At 39.7% G+C, this 16,605-nt stretch overlaps 1 protein-coding gene across 2 annotated transcripts; it reads right to left on the bottom strand.

Moving 5' to 3' along the window:
• Positions 1–712: 712 nt before the first annotated feature.
• Positions 713–15,730, bottom strand: LOC101164503 (ataxin-1). Of its 2 annotated transcripts, XM_023964048.1 has the most exons (4): positions 15,296–15,730; positions 14,333–14,537; positions 8,883–10,950; positions 713–6,354 (listed from the first exon to the last, which is right to left on the bottom strand). In XM_023964048.1, the coding sequence occupies exons 3-4, from the start codon at positions 10,686–10,688 to the stop codon at positions 5,677–5,679; spliced, it is 2,484 nt and encodes an 827-aa protein (XP_023819816.1). In that variant the 5' UTR covers positions 10,689–10,950; positions 14,333–14,537; positions 15,296–15,730; the 3' UTR covers positions 713–5,676. The 2 variants fall into 2 exon arrangements, with proteins under 2 accessions (XP_023819816.1, XP_004078150.1); XM_004078102.4 differs by lacking the exon at positions 15,296–15,730 and having other exon boundaries at positions 14,333–15,288.
• Positions 15,731–16,605: the final 875 nt, after the last annotated feature.

The raw sequence follows: 16,605 nt of genomic DNA, 5'->3' as shown, positions 1-16,605 counted from the left end.
CTGGAGCTTTGCTTGTAATGATGCTTTATTTTAGGCCATTTGAGGTTTTTTTTACTGACTTTTGGATTATTTCAAATGTAGTTTACTAGTATATTTAACTAAAGCCTATTAGCCTTAATGTAAAATACCAAACTTTGAAGATAAACTGTTGATTAAGAGTAATTGCAGAGAGAAAGGGGTTCAGATCCAGAGACAGTCATTTATATTTATAAAACACCTAAAAATTTTTACACAACTTAAACCCCTTGACACCTATTTATGCAAATAAGCATCAAACCACTTTGAGTCTAAAATTACCTTAATTTAACATCAACATAAAAGCAAAAGCTTTTTTTCTCTATAGCTAGAAATAAATTCAGTCATCAAGGGGTTAACACCAATTCTAAAAAAGAAGACATATTTATTAACTGTAATTGCAAGCAAAAAGTAATATCTGCTGATTAATATAATATCTGTTATCTGGTAATTGTTATTTATACCATACACTACTGTTATTCATGTACAATAACTATTGGCCACTTCATTTTGTGCTAAAAATATTAAAGGAGGACTACAAATGTGTTATAAAGGATAATAAATCACCTTCTATGCACGAGAAATTATCTAGCAGCTCTAGCATACAACTAACCTATATATTAGGAAAAATGTCAGAACATCCATCTTTCTTTTTCTCAAATACAAAAACAATCCTGCAAAAAAAAGAGACAGTCTGCATTTTTCTTAAGACTCTTTATTTTTCTTTTCATCAAATGTAAAACCAAATAGTTCAATTTCAAGTTTAACATTTTCTGAATAAGGAATCTCAATACCTTCAAAATAAAGTGACAATATTGAACTTACTATTTAGTGTACGCATAGGGCTTATTATAGAGGTTGGACCAAACACAATCCACTTAGTCTTTGACACCCTTCATTTCCTGGATTTTTGAGCTGATGGCTAAAAATGAAACAAGTATGTTGAAGAGAGGTCTTACATTTTTGACAAAGTTACAAGGATGTCTTTTCTGAAAAGGATTATTAGTTTATAAGTCTGTACACTGGATGGTAGTGGTGTTGTTTTCCTTCACTTTCAATGAGGTCAGACTAAATTATAATGGAAGACTTTGGCTATTTACAAATTGTAAGATGTACAAGTAGTGTGCACTTTTACTCATCCATGCTGTAAATGTCTTCTACGAACACTTAAATCCCCACACTGGAACACCAAATCAAAGTGCAGTAAAAAGGATTTCTCCATATGGCACTTTTACACCTTTGTTAACAAAAAAAAAACTGTGAGCAGTAAATACAGGGCCAAATGTGAAATTATTGGACAAAAGGATTCATTATCAAAACTGACATTTTGAGAATGGTGTCTAACCTGAAACTTCTTAACCCTTTTAGATATTTATTCTGCCTACAGGGGTGTTTTAACCAAATGAGACAGTTTTCCAAGTTTTTGTCCAACTCTAAAGCCCAAGTATCAGGCATAAGTCAATGTTATTTGTGTTTTTTTGCTCATCTACAGAAAAGCTAATAAGAAAGCATAACTGTTTGAGTCTCCAGGACACCCAATGCCTTATTCCGACAAATAAATACTTTACTTGCTCATGGCAAATCCCAGTAAAGAAGTAAAATTCATTAAAGAACCAAGTAGTAACATTGTCTATCCTGGTTTGTTTATCTTGACATCCTTGTCACATGTGCTGCTGTTGTCCAAAACACAATTGAAACACAATATGAGTAAGCACACAGCTATTTTAGACAGATTCTTGTGCTGCAAGATCTTGCTAGAGCACAAACGATGTCCATCTGCTTCTACAAAACCATCCCTAATGAGTATGGCTTGTGTAAAACAAATGGTAAACAGCCATGTTTTTTATGTAACAACACATTTGCCACCAGATCTCAAAGATATGTGTGTGAAGTGGAAATTATGAAGCATCAGGATGCCAGACAAGAAAGACAAGGAAACAATAATAAACCTTTTCATTAACCAAAGAAAGACTGTATAAAAGTTGGACATAGCCTTAAAGTGCAATAACAATAAAGAAATGGCAAGGTATTAGACTTTTATAAAAAAAATGTTTTTGTCTGCCTTAAGAAATTGTGATCAAAGTTCTTTACTGTACTGACGGTGAAATTGGCTAAGTTTAGTCCTTCAAATTACTGTGCTGGTGGTGCTTTAGAAAATTGCAAGTAGGAACTAGACATTGAACCTCAATGGTGATCATGTTTGAGGACATGACAACCATTTCTGATGTGCCACAGTCAATACAGCCCTTTTGATCATGAATACAAAAACCTAAATGCTCTTTTTGTCTCAAGTAGGAGAGATACGTAGTTATACGTCTGGAAAATGCATTAAATTACTTATTTAGTCAAATATTTTCACTGGTATATTTATTTATGATTTCTTTGTGTGTCATTTCTGGGATTTTCTGTCTTCTTAGCCATAAGAGAAAAATATACGTCACTTCAATATGATACACCTGAAAACATGGTTTTGTGGTTTGATTTCACAGGGGAAAAAAATTGATCCTACTGCTGCAAAAATATTGTTGTAGATGACAAACTTTTCCCCCAAAGAAGAATACCTCGGGCAGTCAACAATAGTTACCAGTAAATAGCCAGTTTCTTTTGTTGCACCTTGTGTAGTTTTAAAATGTTGTTTTGAAAAAGTGCAAAAAACTATATTAAATTTTAACACACAAAAATAAAGATGTTAACATGAAAAGAACAGTGATGTACAAACTGATTGCAAATGTTAACTCATTAACTGTTTTCACAAAATGCATTTTTGTGCCCATAAAAGAAAAATGATGGAATTTAAGTAGATTTTTGGATGCAGATTGGTAACCTAAAAAGTCAGCATGCGCTGTTGGACCAAGAACTTTTTCTCCTGATCTTGTTTATTCCAGAAGAAATGAAGGAAAATGAAATATTTTGAACAGTCATTCATAACATAACTAACCATCAACCTAAATTTGGTGATTTCAAGCGAAAAAATTGAAAAACTTATTGCCATTCATGACAAAAATCCTATAGGTTAATTAAATGATTAGTTTACAAACCACTTAGTGGTGGCTCCATCCACCTCCATACAGTTCATTAAAGGAACACCATACATTTCTGCTTTTTTCTTCTTTAAAAAGGAACTTGACATTTCACGGGTTGCTGTGCATGACGTTTCAAATCTGCATTAAAAAATAAATTGCTTTGGGAAAGTACAAACAGGGGCCGCTTTAAAACAAAGAAAATGGCAATTAAGACAAATAGCAATATAGTTTGTAACAGTGAAAGAAAAAAGACCACATAGCTTTGAAGGAGAACAGTCAAAGGGCAGTGTTCAGCCTGAGCAGTCAACACAAACGGAACAGTCTGGTTATCAGTTTTACAGTTAACACCTTTCAAAGAATTTCATGGCTATTAAGATAAAGTTTTAACAGATACTGCAAGTTGGATTCTGAGGAGGTCCTGTTATATAAGGATGTTCCCATGGAGCAACAGCACATTCATGAACAGTTGATCAATAGAGCTGACACGCAAAGCCCCAGAAGATCTTGCTGAATAAATGGAATGATTGAAAAAGGAGGTGTAGTGGTACATTACAGTACATAAGCCACATAAAGGTTAAAATACACTCTGTACACTTTCCTAAAATACAATTAACTGTACATGATTAATACTAGCTAGCTAGTTAACTTTGCAACACTCTGTGTCTGTCTGAACAATTATTTCTGTAAATCATCCAAAAATAAAATTTACCCAATGTCTTTTTACATTCCTTAGATTTCTCTCTGTGATAAAACCTGCATGACAAGTGATGCAACAAGAAACAGTCTGTTAGTTTTCTAACAGCTGAGGGAGAGGATTGCCACCACACTCCGACTGGATACCAAAGTGCTGCTTTTCAGGAAACACACACACACACATACACGTGACTGTGGACATGCATGTTCTCTCTTCTCAGGTAAGAGCACTCGCACTGACCACAACAAACAGTCACACAATCATCCTGAGTAGGAAGTTTAGGAGCTCTCATTTCTTTTTTTTAAATGAAATTGTACAGTTCTGTAGTTCAACTACAGAGATATCAGTTACCTATAGATAGGCGTACTCTCATTGAAGTTATAAAGTAGAAACCCCAAAAAGTGTTGGCTGCTGAGAAAGTCTCTGTATTTCTCACTCCAGGGATTACTTTTCAGACAAACTCTCAGTTCTTTCTCAATATATTACAATTTTTTACATTATTTTTGATGGATATAGGGACTCATGGTCATCTTCTTTATGATTAATGTCAAATTTAGGAAGCCCATCATTTCTTTATTTTCTCATCTTCATCAAACAACAAATTAGTGAGCATGGAAACAGAGGAGCAAAATTACCCTCAGAACTATCTGATGATAAAGTAGAAGAAAAGGGCTGATGAACTTGTTCCGTTTCTCTATATAAATAATAAAAAAAAGTTGTATTATTTTGCATTGCCGTTATTCCACAGGTATTTAAAACGAAGCTTTTAATTTAAAATGTAAGTTCTGACCACAGATTGTATTATTGGACAATGCACCCAGTTACTTATTGAAGGCTGAAAACAAGGTCAAATAAAGCTTCAACATTAGAGTCCATGGGTTTGACTGAACAGCTTTTATGCTCAGTAAAGGTTCTGGAGTAGAAGTATTATCCAAAGCAGCTGAGTATAACTTGTTATGAAATGCAAGTACTATCAAAAAAGTAAACACAGTTTTAACACTAGGAAATGATGTGCATTTGTAGTAAGAAATAAACTGAGAAAGTTTCTGTTAATGTTTTAGAGATTCTAACCAACTTCCATTCATTTTTATTGGTTTGACTTTTGACTACTTTGTTGGAAACAGACAGGATTCCAGTACTGTGACTTTCTCTGAGGGTGGATTTAAAATCCAGCTCATTAAACTGGACTCGACTAATACAAAAATGCCAATATTTCAACTTTATGCAACTAACCACTTGTTAAAAACATGTATTCATCGTCCCAATTGGCATATCCATAACTTAATTCATCCATGATTTGTGGCTTACATACATGCCTTTTTGAGTCTTGGTTTATTCAAAGCCACTAGGACCAAAGAATTCCACATCCTGTGCTCTTGTTTGACACATAAACTAACACATGCGCTCAGAACTTTGCTGTATGCAGCAGCTCACGTATTTGTAATGGCATGAAAAAGATGGGGGATTTAAAAAAATTCAAAGCAATGTCAGATGTTTGTGAAAGCAGAGCCTGGCCAAACGTCCCACTTTGGTTCCCACGACAAATGAACTGTGAAACAAACAGAATGCAAATATAGCTACCATTTCCTCCACACTGACATCGAGTTCTGTGCTTAACAGAGTGTAAATGGTTAACGTGTCTGAATTCAACAGGTTCCATCCCCATGACAACGGGGACCCCACGTTATCTCTGACGTCTCCCACGTCTGACTGCCATTCATACTTGACATTCATGCTGCATTTATTTTTGCTTTCAGCATTGATTGCACTGATCTTGTGAGCTATACCACTTATGAAGGTGCTGCACTGTACTTCATAATAGATATCAGACTTATGTGACACAAAACATGTAAATACTGCACAAACTCAGTTTATATTACAGTGGCTGGAATAGAAAAAAAAAGGAAGCAAGCACAAAGCAAATCACAGGTATTTAGAGTTTCTCTAACAGTTCACTCTTCTGTTTGCACACATTTCACTCCCAGAACTGGAGTGACCCTCTATACTGATTTTGACCTCCTGAGGGATGAAGGAGGGTTTGGGAAGAGTCACAGGAGGCTCCTCCTCCTCAGATCTCTCAGTCTGGTCCCGCTCTGGAGCTGACCAGCGTCTCTTCCGGACTGAGGGTCTCTCTTGGTCAACATTTTGTTTAGAGGGGGCAGACGTGTCTGTTTTTGAGGTTTCCTGCCTTGCTTCTACAGTTACTTGAACAGCCAGCGCTGATCCTGCAGCGTAGATTCCTTCTCCCTGTCTTGGAAAAGTTCCCATTCCTCCTACGGATCCAGTAGCATGTTGTCGCTCCATCCTTTCTGCACCAGACGCTTTAATGAGAAGACCACAGTTTCCATCTGCAGCTTCAGAGCTCACGTGGTTCCTTACGTTAGGATCCATGTTGGGGGAGGAGTCAGGGAGATGACCAACCTTCAGCTTGGCCCCCAATGCATGGCTGTCTGTTAGTGAACCGTTCTTCAAGCTGCGCAGGGTCAGTGACACGCACACATCACCCACACAAAGCTTAGCGCAGGACAGCTCGAACAGCTGTGTGGTCCTGTCAGGGCAGCAGGATGACCAGCCCTGACCAAAAACAAAGAAAGGATATTCCACCAACACCTCCACACACACCTGGATCAAAGCAGAAGAGACAAGCACTTTAACACACATCCGACAAGTCATCATCATATTTAAGAAATTAAAGAAATTCAAATATCATGTGTTAGTCAGCTTGTAGTAAGTCATATTTACTTTCCCTTTAATTAGCGCTACGGGCTGCCACAACTTCCCATCATTCGTGTGTTTACACTCTCTAATGCTACTTCTACTGTAGTGCAACAAAAATGGTGAGCAGTATTGGAGTCATCCAGCTGTACAGTTTTGAGCCAAGGGGCATCTCAGACGAGGAAAATGAAGACATACATGGATTTATTTGTCTGCGAGTGGTTGCATCAGAATGGAGTGAAGCAGGGGGCTTATGGCTTGTTGTAGTAAGTTCTACATCAAACCTAAAAGTTTTTTCCAACTGCATTTTTGTCTGCTCCTGATTCACAACGATTTGAATAAACACATACTCAGGAATGCAGTTTCAAAATTAATTTTCTCTGTACATCTTCAGGAAAATGCCATAAAACTATGTTAAAAACAACTAAAACATGATTTTCATCTGTGCAGGTTATTAATAAACTCAACTTCTGATAATAGAAATAAATTGTTACTTGTGATCTGTGAAAGTAGGCAGTTAGATAAATAAAACCATTTTAAGCACGTGTTCCTGTTTGGGCAGCAATGACAACGTGTCACTTTGGATTAAAATAATTCTCCTTCACAAAGGTGAATTTCACCATTGGGCCCCAAGCTGCAAACAGGAGGCTCTTCACCAACTGTGTCACTGACTGTCTTTGCCTTGAGAATTATTTTTGGTATTACAGTTGAAAGAAAGAAAAAAAACACACCAGTGGGCTTGTTATATGCATCAAATCTTGTTCGAGCTCAACCCAGATATGGATATAAGGGCAGCAAGATGTCAGTAAGGACCAGGTGAAGGTAGAGGAGGAGTGGGATGAGGAGGAGCTGTCTCCTATTGATGCAACAGCAGCATCAGGACTGAGACACCTGCAACTTCATCCACAAACTCGGTCTAGCTAATGGCAGGGCTCCCATCTGCTAGATTTCATTCTTTTCTGAGATTCGTCAAGTTTTTTATTGATAGGAAAATAAAATCAATGATAATTGTATTCAAGACCAAAAATTTAGATCAAAACAATATTTTGAATCATATTCCCACTAACATCTCTTTGAATAGAACTATTAACTGTTATTGGATTATTATTCTAAATGTTTTTTTAAAGATAAAATTACCCTAAAAGGGCTGATTTCTGGACATGTGTGTTTATAATGAACATATCTACAAAACAGACAAATTTTCATTTTCATTTGATAACCACATCATAAAATAAGACCTTTAATAGCAGTCTGGTTCTAATATAATTGTGTTTTTTTCAATTGGTTCAGCAGTTATTTTAAAAGCATTTAAGCCCATAAACGCCATCCATTCATTCTAAAAAGGACAGTCTGAAATGTTTGTATTTGGTGACTCAACCAAACTCTTAATTTTGCAAGAAAAATGTATCAGATAAACCAAGAACTGCGACAAAAATACAGTTTACTACGGTGGCCCTGAAGTGCAAATCACACCAACAACTCACTCTAAGAAAAAACATAACGACAATTAAAAAAGCAAAAATATAACAACAATAAAAACAAAATTACATGTTAGACATCAAAACAAAATGCCAGAAACCTAACACAATTAAATTACAAGAAAAGTGAAACAGAAAAAGATGAAACATTTCAGAAAACAAAAGTAAAATGAAATGTCAAAAAGCGAAACACAATAAGAAACTGCAAAGGTACTATGGGACATTGCTGATTAAATAATGATGATTGTCCATCATTTCAACCAAATGTTATTTGCCTTGAAGCAATACTACATATAGATACTACATATATAAAAACTCAAACATAAACAATCTAATGTCACCATCTAATCAGGGATGTCCCATAATACCGCCCTTTCCTATTTCTTATTGTGTTTAATATTATAACATTTCATTTTGATTTGTGGAAATTACCTGTGTTTTCCCAAACATGTCATTTTTATTTCATTTCATTTTTTTGGAATTGCGTTTTGGTTTCTGGAATTTTGTTATGATTTCTAAAAATGTATTATTTTTTTGTGTTTGTTTTGCTTTTTTATAAATTTTAGTTGCTATCTTTAATATGATTATTCTTTTATTGATTTGTTGGTATGATTTCCACTTCAGAGACACCGTAGTTTACAAGGACATGATTAAAATGCTCAGAGAAGTTAAAAATATTGAACAAAAGAGCAAGAAGAACAAAAACAAGAACAAAAAGCAAGAAGCAAGTGGACGTAAAACACAATCGAAAATAGTTAGACTTTTTTAAAGGCATGACACAGGTGGAAAAGGACAAGAAAAGGTGGAAAAGAAAAGAAAGATAAATGCACTGATGCAACTCAGACAGCTACTTCAGACAAAGAGACAAAAGTAGAACAAATTACATCTGTATTTATAGTACAGAAAAATGCTTGACACAAAACAACAAATGCAATTTAAAAATCATAAAGTGCTTACCTGGGCTTTTAGCTCTCCCACAGAAAACTGTATGACCACAGCATTAGGACTTTGCCCAGTGTCAATGCGCTCCACAGTGCTCGAGTCAATCTTCAGCTCGTTGCTGATTTCAGCACTCTGGATGAAATCTTCTGTCTTGAGGTCCTCCACCCGCTTCAGCTCTCCATCAGCCAACTGAATAATGGAGCCCCGCATGAAAAATGGAGGAAGCGCCACAGGTGATGGGGGAGAGGAGACAGAGGGAGGCGCTTGGATGGAAACGGGGGCAGGTGTGGGAACAAGAGCGGGAGCTGGAGATGGAGCTGCCACTTCAGTGGGAACCAGATTTGAGGGGAGTACTGGCAACACTGGAGGCTGAGCCACGGCGTGGGGTGTTTGATGTCCATCTGGCCCAAGTGCCTCACACTTGGAAAGGGCTGTAGCCAGATAAGCATGGGGCATGGCAGTGGATATTTGAGGGGTTGTGGTAGAAGTCAGTGCACTCACACTACGGCTAGCCTCTAGTTCTGTGCCATTATTTGCACTACTGACTGGAATTAGGAGGGACTGCCCACTTGGTATGACCAGGTGCTGGGGCAGAGCTGCATGGTAGCTGACAGTGTGCTGGTTTCCACTGGTGATATAGCCAATAATGGGTGGTTGTGTGGAGGAGTACAGATTAGCTGGAAGCTCCTCAGAAGGTAGAGTGGTCTGGATGACAGCATGAGGAGCAACAGACTTCACCATCTCTGAAGATAAATGGGAAGAGAAAGAGGAGGTTCTGGACATTTGTTTTCCCAAACAGATGTTTCCTTTTTCAGTTTGGACTAAGGAGATTTTATTTGAGTTAGGATCATGTTCACCTCCGGGGTTGGGCTGAGCCACTAGCACTAAGGAGGTCTGGAGCCCTGCAGGGTTTTGGCCATAGTCTGTGGGTAGAAGGATATGTCTTGCCTCATAGCTTTGGACTTGCTGATGATTTGCTTGTTGACTGGTGCCTTTAGCTTGTTTGCCCATCTCTAAATCCCCATTCAACACACCCTTAGCATGCCCTTCTGGTTTCTTTCCAGCCAAACCATCTGCGTATTGAACTACAAGCTGTGATGGAGCCAGTGTCAGTGTCTGAGGGAGGACGGTTGCGTGCGGGTGGAGCTGGAGATGGCCCGTAGGAGACGTGACTGCGTTTCCACTGACAGTCAAAGGTGTTCTGCTGTCCAGATGAATGTATTGGCTCGTAACTTGGGGAGAATTTGAAACTGACACAGAGGTTAACTCAGTTGGGGAGATGCCTATCTGAAACTGCTGTTCTCCTTTGGTGTTTGGGGAGACAAGAGCAGCAGCGTAACCATCTAAATGGGGTCGCTGTCCAACAATTGCAGAACTGTTAGGCACAGAACTAGCGTTAGTTGAGATGATGTGAGATGATATGTACCCAGCGTAAGGCCCAGAGCTGATGAACTGAACGTTGGGCCCCAACTGAGCAAAGTGGATAGTCCCAGGTTGCTGGGGAATAGCGGTTGGATAAACCGCAGGCAGGGAGGCCAAAGGAACTGCAGAAAGTGGAGTAGCTTGAGAGGGAATAGATGTAGAAGGGGAGGAGGATGAAGCAGATGGGACAGTGCATCTTGGGCTCTCTGCATCCCTGGATCTGCAGCGTTCGCTGGCCACACTGGCTAGCCATGCCAGGTTTTCTGTGTGGGGACTGTCAGTAGACACAACAGCAGGAGGTGTTGCTGCAGCGACTACCACAGGCCTCTGCTCTAGAGCAAGTATCTCTCGCTTTTTAGGAGGCAAGCATCCGTTGCTCCGTTCTTGGTTGGCTTTCATTGTGTCTCAGTAGTCTTATTGTTCCCTCTTATGTCTTTTAGGTTCCTCTGAGGTCACGTACTCAACTACATTCAGTAGTTACCTGCAGGGACCAGCCTTACTGTGCTCTCTGAGGCTATGACTCCTTTTGTGGTTACTGCTGGCCAGCTCCAGGCTTCACACAAGAGAAGATGGAATTACTCCAACTTCTAAAATGAGCTCCATGAACTTCATGAGGAATCATCTCGGACAGATCCCCCTCTTCCACAAAGTCAACACAAATCTAGAAGAAAAAAGAACCGTGGGTTAGACATTTATGTCAAAAAAAGATTTTTACAACAAATCTCAATGAAGCTTCCTATCGTCTACCTGAAATGCTTTGAATTCAGTCAAAAATGTATTGCATAAACCACTAAGTGTTATGAATCATCCTTTATAATGCCCCTGCAGGTTTCCAGATGTAGAACAGCAAACACCAAACACCAGTGTGGTATTGGCATTGTTCCTTAATCCCACTAGATGGCACCAGGCAATCAGGTTTACACCTGTATGTGTATCTTTCTCAAACTGTAACCTCCAGAAGTTTCTCCCAGATTTATATGAAGTAACTGCGACAATAAAATCTTTCATTATATGGAAAATCACAATTACACAAATAAGAAAAAAATGACACATCACCGTGGGCCATCACTTGCAGGTGTCAGATTAAGGTGTCAGTTTCTAGACGTGTTTTGAACTTCAGTGGTTGTGTTTGTGTGATTGTGTATTCCTGTTATCTTGCTCCAGGGTCAGTTGCCAAGAAGCAGATCAAAGTCAAGCAGCTAAATAGTGGAGGTTGTCTGGGTTACTTTAGTGCCCGAGGCTTTGGGTGGAGTCAGGGAGGATGCACTGTCCTGTAAATGTAACATCCACCCAATGATATGAGCTCTAGATAGGTACACTTTTAGTAGAAACAATACAGGTTTATGTTTGATGAAAAACAATTTTTCACATATCCCACAAAGACCTTCTTTTTTGTTATCAAAGTTCAGAATTTTAACAATAGCAAGCTGCTGCAAGCTGTTTCTAAAACTGGTTCAAAGTTCAAGGTATCTGAGAACAAACAGTGAAGAGAGAACTCTCATAGTTTGGCAAGGTTAGTAAAATAAGGACTGAGCAAAGTGAGAAATGAAACATACTCCTGGCACACAAGGAGACTACAGAACATTTCATTTTGGCCAAGTTAGGTTGATAAATGCCGTGTTACTGGTTCACTGCCACCAACCTTAATTATTTTAATCAGAGCATGCACATAGTAATAGGAATAATATACATGTGGGTTTTAGTTCTAGCAAAAATAAACATGCATTTTAGCTTCCTGATATCCTCTGGCCCCAAAGTGTCAGTGTTTCTTTACTGTTCTCCCTTGCATGCTTATCTGTGGGTCAATGCAGAGCCCCCTTTAGTTGTTATTAGCTGGAGAAAACACTATAATTCACTACTTGACACAAACTGAAATCTCTAGATCGTCTTTCTTTCTTTCCATTTTCGTGCAAACGGACTGTTGTGTATCATATGACAACACCGAAGGGTATATTTACAGCAAAAGCTCCACGACATCAGGCAATCACAGGCATGTTACATAAAGAGAAGCAGGGGTTACAAGTCGACCTTGGTCATTTTTTTATTTGTGCATGTCTCCTCCTAACACGGACAAGGTCACTGCATCTGAAAGCAGCAAGAACCTGTGCGCAGTTCAAGGCATAGTAGATCTACCAAACATAACAAAGAAGGAGAGGAGGAGAGCAGAGGAGATGGGTAAAAAAAAAAAAAGCGGCGGGAAGAGGGATTGTGGGGGAGGAGAGGGCAGAAAGCAGCACAAGACGCAGAACCCTATGAGCAAAAAAAGAGGAATATATATATATATATATAATATATATATATGGAGAGGAAAAGAAAGAAAGATGGTAGGCAAAGGGGAGCATTCATAGACCCGCTTCTCCTGACCCATATTGAGCAGTGCCTGCAGCATCAGAGCGCCATTGCCCCCACCTCACGGAGAGATCCCCGATCCGCTACAGTCTGAGCTACACTGTGCAGCATCATTCAGTGGCAACAACCACACCTCAGCAACACTGTGTCAACACTGTAATGACATCACATCTTAAGCATAAGGACCTCCTATCATTAAGGCAGCATTAGAAGACAAAGGCAAAATGCGTCAATTTTGAAAAGCTGGCAAAGACACATCAGTGGTTGGATGAGGCTACACTCCCCTCTGTGGAGGATAATGCCCAAGCAAGCAGCCCAGAGCCTCTGTTTTCCTGTGTCTGTCTATAATTAGAGCATTGACACTAACAAACATAAGGCTTATGTGATACTATGGAGAACATGACTGAGCCACACAGCATGGGATTTCTGAGTCAGTCCCTGAGTTCTGGACTGACTCCTCTCAGACTGCTATGAAAGGATGACAATAAAGAGACAAGCAACACGGTGCAGTGTTGGCTCAGTTCATCTCACTGCTGTCTCTTAGTTCAGACAAAGTGACGGAGCCAGCTGAGCATGGGATCCTTGCTCCATGCACCCTCACAAATGCTACACAGACCAGAGAGCAAAAGCTTTGTGCTGTGGTGTGTGCCTGCCGTTGATGCGCAGATGAGACGATTTCCCTCCGCCTCATCTCCAGTCTCCAGGTGACAGGACCCCCAACAGGGTTACATCCTCTCCCCTAATGCTGCAGTTGCCAGCTCCACCGGTCCCCCACCTCTTCTTCCTCCGCCCAGTTCCGTCAGTCTTCTCCCGTTTCCCAGATCAACTATTTTTCTCCTTATATTGATCCATGACTTCATAGTAACATTTCTCTGCAGCAGGATTATGCAAAGTGGCACCAAGAAGGCTCACAAATTGTTTACTGATATTGCTCTTTGCAAAAGATTCATGCCTAATCCAAAAAATTGCAATAACCTTAGGGGCATAAATCTCTTTCCAGGCTGCCTTTACCTCATCGTTCACAGAGTGAGCCTGTCAAAGTTAATCAGTGAGTACCCTGTATAGCAAACAGCTAAATATAGAAAACAAAAACATCTTTATCAATCCGAGCTCTGGTATGAAACAGAGGGGGAGGTACTGTTGAGGACAATTTGTACATGCACTTATACATGATGCCATGCTTATAAAAATAGCCAAATCTCATCCACTGTGTGTAATTCTTGGCTTTTGCAGCAAGGCAGATCAATAAAGAGAACAGCTTTTTCTAATTTTCAAATGAGCCTGTTTTCTGGGCCCCTGCCCTGTGCAACAGTGGTACCTTTGCCTTTAAGAGGCGGACCGACTGTGTGGCAGCAGACAGTAAGAACAAGCAGTGGGGTTCAGGCTGTTTGTCTTCACAATGACTCCAGAGTTCTGCATCACTGCTTGACACACTCAGATCACAGCACATTTCAGGCACAAACATGCAGGCGCACATCTCTCTGAGGGAGCACAAACAAACAGGGTCAGAGCTGCTAAATCCTAGTGGATAGATCAGGGACAGATGCTGTGACTCCAGCCTCTGGGGGCTTTAACGTGAAAGCTCACGAGTGTAGTAGAAAGAAATACTACTTTGCCACAAATCAAGCAGAAAAGAGACACCCCCTCCCCCCTTCCCCTCCCCTCCTATGGTTAAAGTACTAAGAATAGCTCACCAGTCTCTCCACCGCCACTGCTTGCAGAGCAAGTCCAAGGTTTCTTCCTGTCACTCAGTGTTTGTGTGTGTTGGAGACGTGTTTCCTAGGACTCCTCTTCCTGGATCTCCTGTTTGTGCCGCTCTCCTCTCCTGGAGCTTGTGCTGTGGTTGCTCCAGCTCCTCCTCTCCTCTCAGTGGGTTTTGGTTTTGAGGTTGTGCTGCCCCTGCAGTGGGAAGAAGAGGAAGTTCCCCACTGCTGGAGATCACACCAAGACCTGTGTGCAAGTCTGCTCCTATGTGAGTTATGCAAGGCCACCACTCCGCCAGATCTCTCCCTCTGCCTGGTTGCTTCCCTGTCTCCTGCGTTCTGTGTTTCTGCCTCCTTTCCTTTCCTCCCTCCCTCCCTCCTCCCTTCTTTCTCTCTCTCAGTACTCCACTGACTGGCTCCTCCCCCAGCCAGCCTCATCAGCCGAATCAGGTATTCATTCAAAAAACACACTCTACTTGGCTCAGTGCCCAGACTACGCTCACACAGAAAGAGAAGTGGAGGCGGGGTAGAGCAACAGACAGAGGGCGAGGAGGAAGAAGAGAGCTGGAGATTCAGAAAAGGTTTGCTGAGACAGACTTGCAGCACGGATATGAACTGCAGTGGGGGATTCACTTTAGCATGCGCACACACAGACGCATGCATGCGTGTACGCATGCATCCATATAAAGCCACAGAGGATTAAACTGCTCAGAGTGTAAATGCCCTTTTTCACTCTCGTCCATTTTCATATGTATCTTTCCCCCAGAAACAAATCTCCCCTTAATCTGCACAGTGAGTTGCTTTACAATTACATTCTCAGCTGTGGACTGACTCAAGCCAACCGGCTACAGATCTGCCCCCAGCCTTCACAATCTCTTCCTTTAGTGCAGACAGGCAGTGCTGATAAACACCACACACATACACCCAACCACTTGGCACTGAAGGCCTCCTCACCCAAAGGCCTCCTCCTTGTTTATCCCGTGCAGCTCACAGCAGATCTGCTGCAGACGCATATTTCAGCACCAGGCTGGAAATTACATGGATTTTTCTCCGGAAAACAGGCACACAACAAACATAATGGTTCCTGTTACAGTCACCAAGGCTCGTGCTACTCTGTTCACTTCTGTATATCCCAGATGAGGAGATTTAACTCTTTTAATAACATGTGAAACTCTTGTATCAATGTTAAATTTAAGAAGGGAAAGTGTATCTTACAACACTTTTTTTTACTTCTATATGCAAACAAAATGTTTTCCTTCTGAGCATTAGATAAACCTTGTACTTCATACCATTTAATCCCTAATTATATTACCATCTACGATCTATGAGTTACTAAAACGAAAATAAGTCATTTAGTAATATATTTGCTTCAATCCTCTTGTATTTTATTTCTATGATGTATTGTGATTTTAATGCATTTTTCTGTTTTGTGAAGCACCTTGAATTACTTTGTGTATGAATTGTGCTATACAAATAAACTTGCCTTGCCTTGCCTTGCCTATTTTTTTCATATGGTACATAAATATCTTCATAAAACAAAAATAGATCTGTTTTTATAGTTTTTTTTAAAGCTGCTGGGAATTTAAAATCTAGATTTAGGTTATAAGTGATATTTAATTTATTGATTTCACCAAAATAAAGTGCATAAAAACATTTTCGGCATGTTGTAAAGACATTTTGCATAGTGTAGTTGTTCATTTTTGTAGTTTTACAGCAATACAATAACTGGATGATAACCAAATGTGTACATTTTAGAGCGTTATTTTTGATTATTGACTAGATTTTAAAATTTTAAAATGATGTTTCATATTTCTATTCCAAGTTTTCTTCATCTCTTTTTTTCTGTCTTAATTAATTTTTTTGACTTCTATTTCGCCTGCTTTACATCTTGTGTTCTATCCGTCTGGTGCATGGTTCAAGTTTTTCTCTGAGGGACAGAAAAAGTCATCTTATCTGAATCTCATCTCACTTAATTTGTTGCTTGTGAAATAGTTATAGAAAAGGGGATACAGGACATTTGTAGCTAAAAGGCCCATAACAGGAGGGACAGAAAAGGGTGTGTGTCTTTCAGTCACAAAGAGGTGAGAGACGAGAGCAGGAATAAAAAGAGTATCAGGCATCCAAAATGCATCCTTACTGAACACGCCAAGATTGTTTTCTCAGCTGCTCAGCTTGAGAAGAAATGTGTTACATGTGTTCTATGCCAAGCAGCTGTAGTCTCTCTTTCTATGACTCATTTTTCAACAAGAAAACTATTCAGTGTG

Source organism: Oryzias latipes, chromosome 16, assembly GCF_002234675.1.
Source record: "Oryzias latipes chromosome 16, ASM223467v1".
NCBI lineage: Eukaryota > Metazoa > Chordata > Actinopteri > Beloniformes > Adrianichthyidae > Oryzias > Oryzias latipes.
This window is presented reverse-complemented; position numbering and strand designations above follow the sequence as displayed.